The 18,073-nt window shown below is 40.6% G+C and overlaps 1 protein-coding gene across 4 annotated transcripts in view; it reads left to right on the forward strand.

Moving 5' to 3' along the window:
- The first annotated feature begins 1,706 nt into the window (after nucleotides 1-1,706).
- Nucleotides 1,707-18,073, forward strand: part of MLF1 (myeloid leukemia factor 1) — a 56,240-nt gene continuing 39,873 nt past the window's right edge. For all 4 annotated transcript variants that reach the window (XM_003358641.6, XM_084990093.1, XM_084990094.1 and 1 more), the window contains exon 1: nucleotides 1,707-1,881. In XM_003358641.6, coding sequence (XP_003358689.4) covers nucleotides 1,835-1,881 — 47 coding nt within the window. In that variant the 5' untranslated portion in view covers nucleotides 1,707-1,834. The remainder of the gene's footprint in view (nucleotides 1,882-18,073) is intronic.

The raw sequence follows: 18,073 nt of genomic DNA on the forward strand, positions 1-18,073 counted from the left end.
GATTCATTAACCACTGTGCCACAGCAGGAACTCCTAAAGCTTTCATGTTTTAACAATGCGATTCAAAGAAAAATCCTCATGGGAACAAGAGGGAAAAACTGTTCACAAGTTGTTTTATTTGACCTTAATCCAGAAATGTTTTAATACTGTCAATTATCAGCAATAACTTACCCCATTTCATTTATGATTTTTTAAAGCCTACTTAACATCTTGGGTTGTATCATTTTAAAGAGGAAATAATTCCCAGTTTTCTAATATGTATATGCTCAGAAATTATTCTGAGGCTATAAGAGAAAATATCCTCCTCCCTAGAAGGGCTATGCTATCTTAACTTGGGCTGTGAAGACTGCCCTACCTTGTGTCCCCAGTCTCAGGAAAGGGGGGCTGCTGGAGAACTTGGCTAAAGGTAGGGAGGTAAAAGGTCCAAAGGATTAAATTTCTGGCTCCCAAAATAACCCTGAGTACTCCTGCCACCTCCAAATCAGGCCCTGCACTCTTTTTCCTGCTGGCAGGGTGCCACCTCTCTGGCCCAAGCCCAGGAGGCCCTGGGGAGCCATGGATAACCCTCTATCTCCACAGGATAGTCCTCTAGAGAGACAGGCAGCCCACCGAATTAAGGATGGACATGCAGGGTGCTTTCTCTCTCTTCTCAGACTATCATTCTTCTCTTTCTTTAATCTACTTACTTCACCTATCTTTAGGCTCCTGGAAAGCTTGAGGACAGTGTTTTCCCAAGCTCAATAATGTGAGAACCACTGTCATCACCGCCTCCCACCGGCCCCCAACATGTCCAAATCCCACCTATACTTGTTGCTTAAATTGGTTCACTTTTCCACTTAGCTGTTTAAAGACTAGCTGTTGATATATAGCACTGATTTAAATTTAAAACCAGTTTCTCCTGCAATAAACAGAAGGCTCACATATAAATATAGTTAAGACATAGTATATAGGAACGGAATTTTAATTGGCTATGGCTGCTTGCTTTAGGCCTTGTGCCCGCATCCTGCTTCGTTAAGGAATACTGGAGAAGCGTTAAAGACATACTAGTATCAAAGTGAGACTTGCTCCCTGCAATAGGGACTGGAAAGAGGACAGAAGAGAGACGTTCTAATTTAATTTTTAAATACCACGCCTACATAAAACTTAAACAGTTCCCACCTTGGGAAAGGCTGCTCTCAGCTTAGGCTCACAAAAGACAATACGTGTGTTGAAATCTGATAGGCCTCATCCCATTTCCCTCAAGTACTGAGTACAGTATTTAATAACTGTGCTCAAAAACTTTTGCACTTTTTTTCTTATTATTTGCTCACACCTTCAGACCAACCACCAAAAAGTGTTTTAGGATTCTGCTGTGGATCGTAAAATGTGGCCAGTGATTAGGTCTTTGGATGCCATTTAGCCCAAATCTTGACCCATCTTAATTTTCCCGAAAAGAGACTTGGGGTTCGAGGCCGAGGGTGATTTTCCCAAGGTCACGCAGAGGGTAGACTAGTTTTTGTCTCTGCAGCTTGGATAACAAGCTTTCTCGTCCCACAGGAGGCTTCCCATGGGTAGCCTAGCTGGCACGTGGCCAAACCTCCAGCCTCCGCTTTGTTGATCGTGGTTACCATGGCGGCGGCACACTGTTCCCCGCCTCCTCTTGGTGACGTTATGGGACTAGCCTCCAATGGGAAAGCAGCTCAGCGTCAAGCACCGCCTTTCCCGGCGAGTTTGGGCCTTGAGGCCGGGAGAGAAGTGTTGACAGTGCTGGGCTGGCTGGCTCCGGTCGCGGACGCGGCGAGTTACACCGTTTTTCAATCTGTCCGCGGACGCCGCCGCCCGAGACAAAGCCAGGATGTTCGGGATGCTGAGCAGCAGCTTTGAGGATGACCCCTTCTTCTCGTGAGTACCTGGGGCCAGGAGCCAGCGGTCGCGCGGGAATTCAGGGATCTTGAGTGGCGCTATTTTAAGAGAGGAGAGCCAGTTAAAACTCTAAAGAGGGCGAGAAGGAATTCGGGTGACCCCAGGAGGCAGCTTAAGGAAGACTTAGGGCGCAAGTGGGAAGGGAAAGAGGATTTAGAGGCGTTTGATGGAGAGGAGGGTTTGGGGATACTGGGAGGAGGGAAGAGAAGGATTTGGGGGCATGAGGTAGTCTAAGTAGGCTCCCCTCACCCCCAACAATCCCGGGTCCAGGCTGCTCTCCACTTGGCCTGAATTCGGGTACCCAGCAACCCTCAAATCCGATACTTCCGGTTTTCTAGTCCTGCCTTCGCAGCAGCAGAAGCTTTGCAGGTGATGGTAACTGCCTTCTCGGTTGAACTTCTGGTGAAAATTCTGTTTACAGGACCCTCTCTACACCTGTTTCAACCTCAAATGAGGGGCAGAAAATATTTAATAAGATAACAAGTCTTCGAAAAGGGAAAGTTTTTTAAAAAACAGTATTTTCCATAACATGTGTTTATAAGAGCACAACAAAGTTGGAGAGCTGTGCTGTCTCTCCCCTGGAAGTGGTTGGAAGTTGCCAGGTGCAGTGTTTGTTTCCTTTGCTCGCTTTGTTACAGTGCTAGCCTTGTTTGGAAAGGGACTCCAAATAGGACAGGGAAGCAGAAAGAGGGTGCATTTAACACCTCGGGTAAACAAGTGCCAACCTGTGAATGGTTCCAAGTGAAATAATGTGATGCCTTAAGAGAAGGCATCCAGAAATTAATTAGTTTCATTATGATGAAGTTTGCTGGGGTTTGCCTTGTCTTTTAAGTTCTTCTTTGGCGGTTATATAAAAGTAATAACACAATCTAGTTGGATCTCTAAAACACGAAAATGTGTTACTTTTTTAACCCAAGTGTTTTGCCACTGGGACAGGTTTTGACTTCCTGTCCTAGTTTATTTTGATCACTTAAAATATCTATGCAACTTGGGGACTTTTAAAAAGGTTAAAATGTTAACAGTTTACTATGAAGATTTTTGTTCTTTAAAGGAGAATATTATATTGGCTTAAAATATGTTAGTACTGTATTAAAACCAAATAAGATAGAAGTAATAATTGAGAGAAAATTAATAGTAGAAAAGATGAGATGATTAATGTAGAAAAAATAAAATTATTAATACTTAATTCTAAAAGTTATTCATTATAATTAAGGAGTATATAGACTCAGGAAAATTTATCATACTCTTTTAATTAACTTGTTTAGGAGCACTTGGGTCCTTTATGACCAGCATCATTTTAACAAATTTCAAGTTTTGTATTACGGTTTGCTCTTTTAAAAGTCTCTGAGAGTAGGGACTAAATATATACAAAGATTAGTTGAGCTGTTAAAGTGGTTCTTATGTAATTGTGACATCAGTACAATAGATGATAGCTAAGTGTTTCATTAAAAAGAGCAATGGGAATTCCTGCCATGGCTCAGCAGTTAACAAACCCAACTAGGATCCATGGGGATGCGGGTTTGATCCCTGATCTCGCTTAGTGGGTTAAGGATCTGGTGTTGCTGTGAGCTGTGGTGTAGGTCACAGATGCAGCTCAAGTACTGTGTTGCTGTGGCTGTGGTGTAGGCCGGCAGCTGTAGCTCCAATTGGACCCCTAGCCTGGGAACCTCCATATGCTGCGGGTGCAGCCCTAAAAAGCAAAACAACAGCAACAAAAAAAAGAGCAATGGCCTTAACTAAACCATACGTGTAGAATCAGTGCATTCTTTAAAACATGTAGCAGGAGTTACTTTTGTAGCTCAGTGGGTAAGAAACACAACTAGGATCCGTGAGGATGCGGGTTCAACCCCTGGGCCTCACTCAGTGGGTTAAGGATCCAGTGTTGCCGTGAGCTGTGGTGTAGGTCACAGACATGGCTCGGATCTGGTGTTGCTATGGCTGTGGTGTAGGCCAGCAGCTGTAGCTCCAATTGGACCCCTAGCCTGGGAACTTCCATATGCCACGGGTACAGCCCTAAAAAGGAAAAAAAAAAAAGGTGTAGCAAAGGTATAATTTAAACTCTTGGGTAACTCTTTCTGAGCAAAGGCAATGAACCCAAGAGTCAGGCCAGAAATAGTAACAGACCACAAATAGTAGGCATACATCAAAGAACACCCTTCTCCTGTGCCCAGGATGGTTAGGACCATCAGCTACACGTCAGTAGGTCTTTTAGTCCTACTGACTCTCTGTAGCTTTCTTCAAATGCAGGCAGCCATATCATAGAAATTTGGGATGAAATTATTTAACTTTATAAAACTATAATTTCTTTGCTACACAATTGACAACATAGAGAGTAAACATAATTGAGGTGAGATGGGGAGGTAAAGGAGAAAGATAATCTGAGTTTATATTTAAGTAATCTGTCATTTGACCCCTTTTACCCAAACCCCAAACTAAATGAGTATCCATTACTTAAGTCAAGCATAAGGAATTCATAAAGGGGGGAGACTCCTTATTAAATCATTCAGTGACCTTAAGGAACACACAATGGTTCCATGCCCACCATCTTTTATGTAAATATTATCACTACTGCTAACATTATGTTTCTGCTTATTGGGCTCCCTAGTGGCAGTTTTAGTGTCTGACATGTAGAAAGTTTTCAGTAAATATCATTTAATGACAATAGGTGTCCTTTACTCTTATAGTTAATGTGGTGTTCGGCTTATTTTTTGATTGCTGAAAGTAATTACAGATGGTCCTCGATTTACCACAGTTCCACTTAAGATTTTTCAACTCTACAATGATGTGAAAGGATTACACATGCATTAGAAACCATACTTTGAATTTCGAATTAAAGTCTTTTCCTGAGCTAGCGACATGCGGTACAAGACTCTTTCTTGAGGCAGGCAGCAGTAGCAAGCCTCAGCTCCCAGTCAGCGCTGTGATAACGAGGATGATCAACTCATCCACTTAAAACCATCTGTGCAGCCACCAGAGGAGAGGACAAGATGGCGGAGGAGTAGGGGGACACGCTCGCCCTCTCCCACAAACACAACAAAAAAAGCACATCTACAGAATAAATGACTCGCACAGAACAGCAACCAATTGCTGGCAGAGGAACCTAAACTCCAATAATGGCAAGAAGTTCGTGACATTACTGGGCAGAACGGGAGAAAAGAGGAGAGTGAGAGAAGGTGAATCCGAGCGGGACAGGCGCTCCCGAAAGGGAACTGTGGAGGAGAAAGGGATCCCGCACCCTGGAAAGTCACCTACCTGGCGAAAGATCAAACGAACTGGAGGAATCTCCAGATGCAGAGAAGAGTGTAGCAGTAAGTTGGAGTACGGAAAAGCCGATCAAGAACTGAACGGACCATCTGAACTACGGGCACAGTCACCAAAAATTGAGATTCCTGGGTGGGGGCTGGGCACCGAGACCTCGGCTCCAGAGGTTAGTCCCCAGGCTGGGGGGGCGGGGTGGAGCGGAAACTGCTTGGGAGGTCTAGAAACCATTTGACGGGGCAGAGACTGCCTGGGAGACTAGAAAACAAAGCTGTCGCAGAGAAAGGGAGCAATACTCTAGGGGCGGGGAAGTGGAAAGCCGCATCAGAGGGAACCTGGGAGAAGAGCCTGGTCTGCGCCCGTGCTGGGGAGGGGAGAGAAGAAGGGGTGTGTCCCCGTAGAATACCCCCCACGCCACAGCAAGCTTACAGGCCCACTAGCTAGCTGAAAGCTGTGCTTCCCAGTGCATCCCCTCCCCCTACCCCCGCCACCCCCTATGCTCTCACCGGACCTGGGGCTGCCTGCCATCCAGGAGGGCTGGCCTCAACAATTGCCTGAAGCCTACTACCGCAGGGGCTGTCCCTGCACAGGCCTGCTTGCCCTTTGGTGGGCTACACTTCCGCAGAGCAGCACCAAACACCACCAGCCCCCGAGAAAAGGCCTGCAGCCCAGAAAAGCTAGAACAAGCCTAGTCAGGCTGTGAATAGATCTGCCTAATTCTCGGACGGTTTTTCTGAGTCGGGCTGCCCCGGGGAGGAGCCTCTTGGATTTCCAGTGGCCCTGCTACCCGCCCAAGCCCCCAGCTCCAGGCAGGACCCCTGCAGCCCAGAAAAGCTGCAACAAACCTGGCTGAGTTGGGAAAAGATCTCAGACGGTTTTTCTGAGTCAGGCTGCCCTGGGGAGGAGCCTCTTGGGTCTCCAACAGCCCTGCTACCCGCCAAAGCCCCCAGGGGGTGCCAAGACCTACTGGATCAGCTACATAGGACTGCCAGCTCCAGGCAGGACCCTCTGCAGCCCAGAAAACCTGCAACAAGCTTGGCCCAGGGGGGAAAAGATCTCAGACGGTCTTTCTGAGTCGGGCTGCCCCGGGGAGGAGCCTCTTGGGTTTCCAGAGGCCCTGATACCCGCCCAATCCCCCAGGGGGTGCCCCACTCCCGTGGAATAGCTGCTAAGCACCACTGGCCCCCTGGAAGAGCCCCTGCAGCCCAGAAAATCTGCAGCAAGCTCGGCCAGACTGTGAAAAGATCCGCCTACATTCTCAGGCCATCCTTCTGAGTCGGGCTGCCCTAGGGAAGAGCCTCTTAGGTTCTCAGTGACCCAGATAGCTGCTCCAGCCCCCAGGGGGTGCTGCACTCCTGAGGAACAGCTGCCCAACACTGCCAACCCCCTGCAAGAACCCCACAGCCTAAAAACACCAGAGCAAGCTCTGCATGACCAAGTGAAATCTGCTACCATCGTGGTGTGGACCTCTCAGTCCTGTCGGCCCTCAGGAAGTCCTCCTTTGCTTCAAAGAAACACTGTTAGCCCCATCAACACTCCAAAAAAGCCACACTGCCTCAAAAAAGATTGACCAACAACGCCAGCCCTCAGGAAATATTCCACGGCAGTGACAAGGCAAACACTGCCCGATAACGGAGAATACAACTCCCTCAGGAGAAAGAAAACAACAAGCAAGATGAAGAAGCTGAGAAACCACCCCCAGTCAAACCAACAGGAGAACTCACCTAAAACAGTCAACAATGAAACAGTTCTCTGCAGTCAGACAGACCTGGAGTTCAAAAGAGAAATAGTGTAAATACTGAAGGAATTAAGAGAAGATATGAACAGTAATGCAGATACCCTCAGAAAGGAACTAGAAAATATAAGGAGGAGCCAAGAAAAACTAGAACATTCATTTGCAGAGATGCAAACGGAACTAAGGGCAGTAAAAACTAGAATGAATAATGCAGAAGAACGAATCAGTGATATGGAAGATAGAATAATGGAAATCACTCAATCTGGTCAACAGACAGAAAACTGAATCAAAAAACTGGAAAGCAATATAAGGGACCTATGGGATAATATAAAGCGGGCCAATCTACGCATAATAGGAATTCCAGAAGGAGTAGAAAAAGATAAGGGGATGGAAAATATATTTGAAGAAATTATTGCTGGAAACTTCCCAAATCTAAAGGATACTGGGTTCAAGATACAAGAAGCACAGAGGGCCCCAAACAAACTGAACCCAAACAGACCCACACCAAGACACATCATAATAAAAATGGCAAAAGTTAGTGATAAAGAGAGGATCCTAAAGGCAGCAAGAGAAAAACAGAATGTTACCTACAAGGGAACCCCCATAAGAATATCAGCTGATTTCTCTACAGAAACACTACAGGCCAGGAGGGAATGGCAAGAGATATTTAAAGTGCTAAAAGGAAAAATACGCAACCTAGAATACTCTATCCAGCAAGAATATCATTTAAAATAGAAGGGGAAATAAAAATTTTTTCCAACAAACAAAAACTTAAAGAATACAGCAACACAAAACCCAGGTTAAAGGAAATATTGAAAGGGCTTCTCTAAACCAAAAAGAAAGGAAGGAAAGGGAAGAAAAAAGAAAAGAAAAAAAAAAGAAGAAGAAGAGGAAGAACTAGGACTGAGGAAACCGCAATCAGAGAGCAGTCACTCAAATAAGCCAGCATACAGATTTAATCATGAACATACTTCAAACAAAATAAAATTAAAAAGAAAAAAATAAAAGAGTCATCAAAACCATAAAATGTGGGCAAGGGATGTTAGGAAGTAAATAACCCTTTTTGTTTGTTTGTTTGTATGTTTCTCTTCTTAATTTTAATATAGTAATGAAGCGTTTGAACTTACAGGACCATCAGGCTAAAACACACAATTATGGGAAGGGGTTAGCATACTTAAAAAACAGGGCAACCACAAGCTAAAACCAAATATTGCATTTGCAAAAAATGAAAAAAAAAATACACTCAAGCAGGTAATAACAGGAGACCATCCAACCAAAAAAAAAAAAAAAAAAAAAAAAGAAAGGAAGAATGGAGAACCATAGAATCAACTGATCAACTGGAACACGAGGTTCAAAATGGCAATAAATAATCATCTATCAATTATCACCTTAAATGTCAATGGACTGAATGCCCCAATCAAAAGACACAGACTGGCTGAGTGGATAAAAAGGCAAAAACCTTCAATATGCTGCCTATACGAAACTCACCTTAGGACAAAAGATACATATAGATTGGAAGTGAAAGGGTGGGGAAAAATATTTCATGCCAATAGACATGACAGAAAAGCAGGAGTCGCAATGCTCATATCAGACAAAATAGACTTTAAAACAAAAGACATAAAGAAAGACAAAGAAGGACACTACTTAATGATTAAGGGATCCATCCAAGGAGAGGATGTTACTATCATCAACATATATGCCCCAAATATAGGAGCACCCAGATACATACAACAAATATTAACAGATAAAGGGAGATATTGATGAGAATACAATCATAGTAGGAGACCTTAATACCCCCCTCACATCAATGGACAGATCCTCTAGACAGAAAACCAATAAAGCAACAGAGATCCTAAAGGAAACAATAGAAAAGTTAGACTTAATTGACATCTTCAGGACTCTACATCCAAAAAAAGCAGAATACACATTCTTCTCAAATGCTCATGGAACATTCTCAAGAATCGACCACATATTGGGACACAAAGCAAATCTCAATAAATTTAGGAGCATAGAAATTATCTCAAGTATCTTCTCTGACCACAATGCCATGAAATTAGAAACCGACCATGGGAAAAGCAAAGAGAAAAAACCTACTACATGGAGACTAAACAACATGCTACTAAAAAACCAATGGGTCAATGAGGAAATCAAGAAGGAAATTAAAAACTACCTTGAAACAAATGATAATGAAGACACAACCTCTCAAAATCTATGGGATGCTGCGAAAGCAGTGCTCAGAGGGAAATTTATAGCAATACAGGCCTTTCTCCAAAAAGAAGAAAGATCCCAAATTGACAAGTTAACCCTCCACCTAAACGAATTAGAAAAAGAAGAACAAAAAAGTCCTAAAGTCAGCAGAAGGAAGGAAATTATAAAGATCAAAGAAGAAGTCAATAAAATAGAGACTCAAAAAACAAAAGAGAAAATTAATAAAACCAAGAGCTGGTTCTTTGAAAAGGTAAACAAAATTGACAAACCCCTGGCCAGACTCGCTAAAAAGAGGAGAGAAAGAACCCAAATCACCAAAATTATAAATGAAAAAGGAGAAATCACAACGGATACAGCAGAAATACAAAAAACCATAAGAGAATACTATGAACAACTATATGGCAACAAGTTTGACAATCTGGAAGAAATGGACAATTTTCTAGAATCTTACAGCCTGCCAAAACTGAATCAAGCAGAAACAGACCAACTGAACAGACCGATCACTAGAAATGAAATTGAAGAGGTCATAAAATCACTCCCTACAAATAAAACTCCAGGACCAGATGGCTTCACAGGTGAATTTTATCAAACATATAAAGAGGAATTGGTGCCCATCCTCCTTAAACTCTTTCAAAAGGTTGAAGAAGAAGGAATACTCCCAAAGACATTCTATGAGGCCACCATCACCCTCATTCCAAAACCAGACAGAGATACCACCAAAAAAGAAAACTATCGCCCAATATCATTGATGAATATAGATGCAAAAATTCTCAACAAAATCTTAGCCAACCGAATCCAACAACATACCCAAAAAATTATACACCATGACCAGGTTGGGTTCATCCCAGGTTCACAAGGATGGTTCAACATACACAAATCAATCAGCATCATACACTACATTAACAAAAGAAAAGTCAAAAATTATATGATCATCTCAATAGACGCAGAAAAAGCATTTGACAAAGTCCAACATCCATTCATGATCAAGACCCTCACCAAACTGGGTATAGAGGGAACATTCCTGAATCTAATCAAAGCCATTTATGATAAACCCACAGCAAATATAATACTCAATGGGGAAAAACTGAAAGCCTTCTCACTCAAATCTGGAACAAGACAGGGATGCCCACTCTCACCACTGCTCTTCAACATAGTTTTGGAAGTCCTGGCCACAGCAATTAGACAAACAAAAGAAATAAAAGGCATCCATATAGGAAGAGAAGAGATCAAACTGTCACTGTATGCAGATGACATGATACTATACATAGAAAACCCTAAGGACTCAACCCCAAAACTCCTTGAACTGATTAATAAATTCAGCAAAGTAGCAGGATATAAGATTAACATTCAGAAGTCAGTTACATTTCTGTATACCAGCAATGAAACATTAGAAAAGGAATACAAAGACACAATACCTTTTAAAATTGTACCTCACAAAATCAAATACCTCGGAATACACCTGACCAAGGAGGTAAAGGATTTATATGCTGAGAACTATAAAACTTTAATCAAAGAACTCAAAGAAGATGTAAAGAAATGGAAAGATATTCCATGTTCCTGGATTGGGAAAATCAATATTGTAAAAATGGCCATACTACCCAAAGCAATCTACAGATTCAATGCAATCCCTATCAAATTACCCATGACATTTTTCACAGAACTAGAACAAACAATCCAAACATTTATATGGAACCACAAAAGACAATCCTGAGAAACAAAAACCAAGCAGGAGGCATAACTCTCCCAGACTTCAAGAAATACTACAAAGCCACAGTCATCAAAACAGTGTGGTACTGGTACCAAAACAGACAGACAGACCAGTGGAACAAAATAGAGAATCCGGAAATAAACCCTGACACCTATGGTCAATTAATCTTTGACAAGGGAGGCAAGAACATCAAATGGGAAAAAGAAAGTCTATTCAGCAAGCATTGCTGGGAAACCTGGACAGCTGCATGCAAAGCAATGAAACTAGAACACACCCTCACACCATGCACAAAAATAAACTCCAAATGGCTGAAAGACTTCAATATACGACAGGACACCATCAAACTCCTAGAAGAAAACATAGGCAAAACACTCTCTGACATCAACCTCATGAATATTTTCTCAGGTCAGTCTCCCAAAGCAATAGAAACTAGAGCAAAAATAAACCCATGGGACCTCATCAAACTGAAAAGCTTTTGCACAGCAAAGGAAACCCAAAAGAAAACAAAAAGACAACTTACAGAATGGGAGAAAATAGTTTCAAATGATGCAACTGACAAGGGCTTAATCTCTAGAATATATAAACAACTTATACAACCCAACAGCAAAAAAACCAATCAATCAATGGAAAAGTGGGCTAAAGACCTGAATAGACATTTCTCCAAAGAAGATATACAGATGGCCAACAAACACATGAAAAAATGCTCAACATCGCTGATTATAAGAGAAATGCAAATCAAAACCACCATGAGATACCACCTCACACCAGTCAGAATGGCCATCATTAATAAATCCACAAATAACAAGTGCTGGAGGGGCTGTGGAGAAAAGGGAACCCTCCTGCACTGCTGGTGGGAATGTAAACTGGTACAGCCACTATGGAGAACAGTTTGGAGATACCTTAGAAATCTATACATAGAACTTCCATATGACCCCGCAATCCCACTCTTGGGCATCTATCCGGACAAAACTCTACTTAAAAGAGACACGTGCACCCGCATGTTCATTGCAGCACTATTCACAATAGCCAGGACATGGAAACAATCCAAATGTCCATCGACAGATGATTGGATTCGGAAGAGGTGGTATATATACACAATGGAATACTACTCAGCCATAAAAAAGAATGACATAATGCCATTTGCAGCAACATGGATGGAACTAGAGACTCTCATCCTGAGTGAAAGGAGCCAGAAAGACAGACAAATACCATATGATATCACTTATAACTGGAATCTAATATCCAGCACAAATGAACATCTCCTCAGAAAAGAAAATCATGGACTTGGAGAAGAGACTTGTGGCTGCCTGATGGGAGGGAGAGGGAGTGGGAGGGATCGGGAGCTTGGGCTTATCAGACACAACTTAGAATAGATTTACAAGGAGATCCTGCTGAATAGCATTGAGAACTTTGTCTAGATACTCATGTTGCAACAGAAGAAAGGGTGGGGGAAAAAATGTAATTGTAATGTATACATGTAAGGATAACCTGACCCCCTTGCTGTACAGTGGGAAAATAAAAATAAAAAAATAAAAAAATAAAAATTAAAAAAAATAAAATAAAAAATAAAACCATCCTGTTTTTCAATTTTAGTACAGTATTCAATATTTCATGAGTTATTAAATACTTTATTATAAAATAGGCTTTGTGTAAGACAGTTTGCCCAGCTGTAGGCTAATGTAAGTATTCTGAGCCTCTTTAAGTTACACTAGGCTAAGCTATGATGTTTGGTACCTTAGGTGTATCAAATGCATTTTCAACTTATGGTTGTTTTCAACTTATGATAGGTTTACCAGGACATAACCCCACCTTAAATTGAGGGAGATCTGTATTTGCGTTCAACAGGTGCCACTGTTGATGTTGGCACTTCTAATTTAAACACTACCACTTTCTAAATTCATTCGTTCAGAATGTGGCATATCGATAAGAAGCACACTCTTGATGTATTAGTTAATCAAAAATAAGAAGACAAAAAAATATATATCTTAGACATAAAATTAGAACTCTTAAATTAGAATTGTTATTTGAGACTGGTCAAATTATCAAACATTTTAGAGATTTGGGTGAAAGGCAAATATCTGTAGTTTTTAATTCAAATATATTCACTTCTAATGTTTACCTTCCTATAATAGCAAATGTTAAATGTTTCATCAGAAAATTAAAGGGAAATTTTAAAAGTGATACAAAGTTTGGTATTTTATTATACATTTGGGACTTTTTTTGGTATCATAATGTTTCAGAGATGAAACTATTTCAGTGAAAACTGCCTTACAGTATACCTTCATATATACTTTTTAAGTAAATAATAGTTGTAATTTGCCTAAAAACACAACGACTAAAAATTTGAAGTTCCTGGCCTGTAGTTTTCCTCTTAAGAATATTACTTTGTCCTCCCATTTGCATTTGCTTAAGAATAGAAATATGTATGTATGGACAGGAACATTTATTTGTGGTTAAAATTGTTTTAGCCCTAAAAAATGTTAGTTATTAAATTTAAACGTTTATGTATATTTAGTACAATCTAGAAATTTCTGCTTTGTACAGAAACATGAACTTTAAATCTTCTGAGCCACAGAAATGAAATTCTGATCATGCAAGTCTACAAAGAATAGCTATTTTACCACCTAATAGCCATTAGACATTAAAAGCTCAGAAACAGGTTGGCAAATTAGTTTTATTTTTCATCATAAATTGTTAGCATTTCTTTAAGCCACCTGAACTCTTCATATGGATATCATATTGTGATGACTAGTCTTTGGTTAAAGAAACCTTGCAGATACTCACAGGATGTTAGTTTTTCTAACTCTTTACTCTCTTCAGGGACTAAAATTTACATATACATTGGCTCTTTTTAATTTTTTTTTTGTTTTTTTGCCATTTCTTGGGCCGCTCCCACCGCATATGGAGGTTCCCAGGCTAGGGGTCTAATCGGAGCTGTAGCTGCCAGTCTACGCCAGAGCCACACAATGTGGAATCCGAGCCGCGTCTGCAGCCTACACCACAGCTCACGGCAATGCTGGATCGTTAACCCACTGAGCAAGGGCAGGGATCGAACCCACAACCTCGTGGTTCCTAGTCGGATGTTAACCACTGCACCATGATGGGTACTCCTGGCTCTTTTTAATTTAAAAAAAATTACTTATTATGCACTTTGGGGACACTGCTTTAACCTCTTCACTGAGTTAAAAGAGAATGTAGGGAGTTCCCATCATGGCTCAGGAGAAACAAACCTGACTATTATCCATGAGGATGCAGGTTTGATCCCTGACCTTGCTTAGTGGGTTGGGGATCCGGCATTGCTGTGAGCTGTGGTGTAGGTTGCAGATGCAGCTTGGAGCCTGTGTTGCTGTGGCTGTGGTGTAGGCCAGTAGCTGTAGCTCTAATTTGACCCCTAGCCTGCGAACTTGCATATGCTGAGGCTGTGGACCTAAAAATAAAAAAATTTAAAAAAATGAATGTATTACATATACAAGACAGGCATTTACTGATACCTTCTTGATTGAAAATAAAGAAAAGCACCTTATTAGAGAAGCAAGACTTTTCACTTGAGGCATTCTTCCATTTGATAGGTACAAACCATTGACTTAGGAACCAAGGAGTGCAACATGATTATGACATAGTTGCTGAATCAGGAAATGCCACTTGGTACCATTGGATCACATCATAATACTCCGTTTTATCAATGAATTTTGTAAACATCCAAGCAAAAGTAGGAGAGTACTTACAGGATAGGAAGGAGTCATAGTCATTCTTACAACTCTTAATATCAAAGGCTTCTGCCATACCCCTGTTCTGTTCTGTTCTATTCTATTCTATCCTATTCTATTCTATTCTATTCTTATTTGGCTGTGGCCATGGCATATAGATGTTCCCAGGCCAGGGAACGAACCTTTACCTCAGCAGCAACCTGAGCCACTGCAATGACAACATCAGATTCTTAACCTGCTGTGCCACAAGTAAACTCTGACCACACCCCCATTTTAAACTGTGCTTCTAAACAGTAGGAATATAAAATTCACTATGGAAATGTAATTCAGTCTTCACGTATTTCTTAGGTTTCTACTATATGCCCAACCCTGTGGACTTTGTTATAAATTTGTAGAAGTCGTACCTCATGCTCTGAAAGAGTCTGTCATGAATGTCGTATGCATTATTTCTAGTGTTGAAACTTAAAGTTACCTGGTGTATTTCCTTTATGGATCCTGACACCTCACTGAAACATTTCTTTATGATCAAGAGAGCCATAAGAATCTTCTTACTCCACACCTTGTGTAGTGGATGGAAAGAATTTCCCTTGATGAATAGGACTGCCATGTCAATTATCTGAAATGCTTTCCTATCTGTTAGTAAACATGCTGCCTAAAGACCCCTCAGGCACACAGCCACCTCTAATCTCACCCAGAGACAAAGCCCCACTCACCAGAGGGATAGGAACTAGCTCCACCTACCAGTGGGCAAGCACCAGTCTCTCCCATCAGGACGCCTACAGCAAGCCCCCATACCAACTTCAGCCACAAGGGGGACAGATGCCAGAAGTAAAAGAGGCTACAACTCTATTGTCTGCAAAAAGGTCACTACACCAAAAACCTATAAAAATGAAAAGACAGAGAACTGTAACTCAGATGAGGGAGAAAGAAAAACCCCCAGAAAAACAGCTAAGTAATCAGGAGATTCTCAGCCTCCAGGAAAAAAACTTTGGGCTGTTGATGCTGAAAATGATGTGAGAAACTGGAAATAAACTGGAGGCAAAGAGGGATAATTTATAGGAAATACTGAGCAAAGAGATACAAGATATAAAACTTAAGAAGAGATACAAAACACAATAACTGAAATAAAAAATTCATTAGAAGTGGCCAACAGTGGAATTCAGGAGGCAGAGAACAAACAAGCGAGGTGGAGGACAGATTAGTGGAAATCATGGATACAGAACAGAAAAGAGAAATAAGATTGAAAAGAAATTAAGAGAGTCTCAGAGAATGCTGGGACAACATTAAATGCACCAACCTCCATATTATAGGGGTGCTATAAGGTAAAGAGAGAGATAAAGGGACAGACAAAGTATTCGAAGAGATAATAGCCAAAAACTTCCCTGACATGGGAAGGGAACCACTCACTCAAATCCAGGAAGCACAACGAGTACCATATAAAATAAATCCAAGGAGAAATACCCCAAGAAACATATTAATCAAACTGACCAAAATTAAAGACAATGAGAAGATATTGAAAGCAGCTAGGGAAAAGAAACAAATAACATACAAGGGAACCCCGATAAAGTTATTGGCAGATTTTTCAGCAGAAACTCTGCAGGCCAGAAGGGAATGGCGTGATATACTTATCGTGATGAAATGAAAAAACCTCCAACCAAGATTACTTTATCCAGCAAGGCTCTCATTCAGATTTGAAGGAGAAATCAAAACCTTCACAGATAAGCAAAAGCTAAGAGAATTAGCAACACTAAACCAGCTTTACAACAAATACCAAAGGAACTTCTCTAGGCAGAAAAGAAAAGGCCACAACCAGAAACAAAATACCGCACATGACAAGGCTCACCAGTAAAGGTATATTTACAGTAAAGATACAAAATAATCCACATGCAATTATGCCACCAAAATCAGAAATTGTGGAAGAGGAGGGTACAAATGCAAGACACTGGAGATGCACTTGCAATTAAGAGACCAACAACTTAAAACAATCTCATATATATATCTTTTCTATCAAAACTTCAGAATAATTGCAAACCAAAAATCTACAATTGATGCAGAAGCAAATAAGAAATATCAACTCAAATACAACACTAAAGATAGTCATCAAACCAGAAGAGGAGAGAACAAGAGAAAAAGGGAGAAAAAAGATCAACAAAAACAAATCGAAAGGAATTAATAAAATGGCAGTAAGAACATACATATCAATAATTATCTTAAATGTTAATGGACTAAATGCCCCAACCAAAAGACCCAGACTAGCTGAATGGATACAAAACCAAGACCCATATACATGCTGTCTTCAAAAGACCCACTTCACTTCTAGGGACACATACAAATTGAAAGTGAGAGGATGGAAGAAAATATTTCATGCAAATGGGAATCAAAAGAAAGCTGGAGTAGCAATACTCATATCAGACAAAATAGACTTTAAAATGAAGAATATTTTAAGAGACAAGGAAGGACACTACCTAATGATCAAAGGGTCAATCCAAGAAGAAGATATAATAATTTTAAATATCTACTCACACAACATAGGTTCACCACAATATATAAGGCAACTGCCAGCAACCTTAAAAGGACAAATCAACAACAACACAATAATAGTGGGGGACTTTAACACCCCACTTACAGCAACGGACAGATCATCCAGACAGAAAATCAATAAGGAAACACAGGCCTTGAATGAAGCATTAGACCAGATGGACTTAATAGATATTTATAGGTCATTCCATCCAAAAGCAACAGAATACACATTCTTCTCAAGTGCACATGGAACATTCTCTAAGATAGATCACATCCTGGGCTACAAATCCAACCTCGGTAACTTTAAGAAAATTGAAATCATATCAAGCATCTTTTCTGGCCACAGTGCTACAGAACTGGAAACCAGCAACAAGAAAAAAACTGCAAAATACAATCACGTGGAGACTAAACAACATGCTACTAAACAACCAATGGATCACTGAAGAAATCAAAGAGGAAATTAAAAACTACCCAGAAGCAAATGACAACAAAGATACGACACTCCAAAACCTATGGGATGCAGCAAAAGCTGTTATAAGAGGAAAGTTTATAGCAATACAAGCCTACCTCAGAAAACAAGAAAAAGTTCAAATAAACAAAGTAACTTTACTTTACAGCTAAAGCAGTTCGAGAGAGAAGAACAGACAAGACCTAAAGTTAGTAGAAGGATAGAAATCATAAAGATCAGAGCAGAAATCAGTGAAATAGAAACAAAGAAAACCGTAGAAAAGATCAGTGAAACAAAGACCTGGTTGTTTGAAAAGATCAACAAAATTGATAAACCCTTAGCCAGACTTATCGAGAAAAAAAGAAAGAGGACTCAAATCATTAAAATTAGAAATGAAAAAGGAGAGATTACAATGGACATCACAGAAAACACAAAGGATCATAAGAGACTACTATATGTAACTATACACCAATAAAATGGAAAACCTAGAAAAAAATGGACACATTCTTAGAGAAGTACAATCTTCCAAGACTAAACCAAGATGAAATAGAAAAGATGAACAGACCAGTCACAAATATTGAAATTGA

The sequence above is a fragment of the Sus scrofa genome, chromosome 13 (assembly GCF_054392235.1).
Source record: "Sus scrofa isolate SSC_HxYL_T2T_F1_AM1 chromosome 13, Sscrofa_HxYL_maternal_Yorkshire_Landrace_v2.0, whole genome shotgun sequence".
Lineage (NCBI taxonomy): Eukaryota > Metazoa > Chordata > Mammalia > Artiodactyla > Suidae > Sus > Sus scrofa.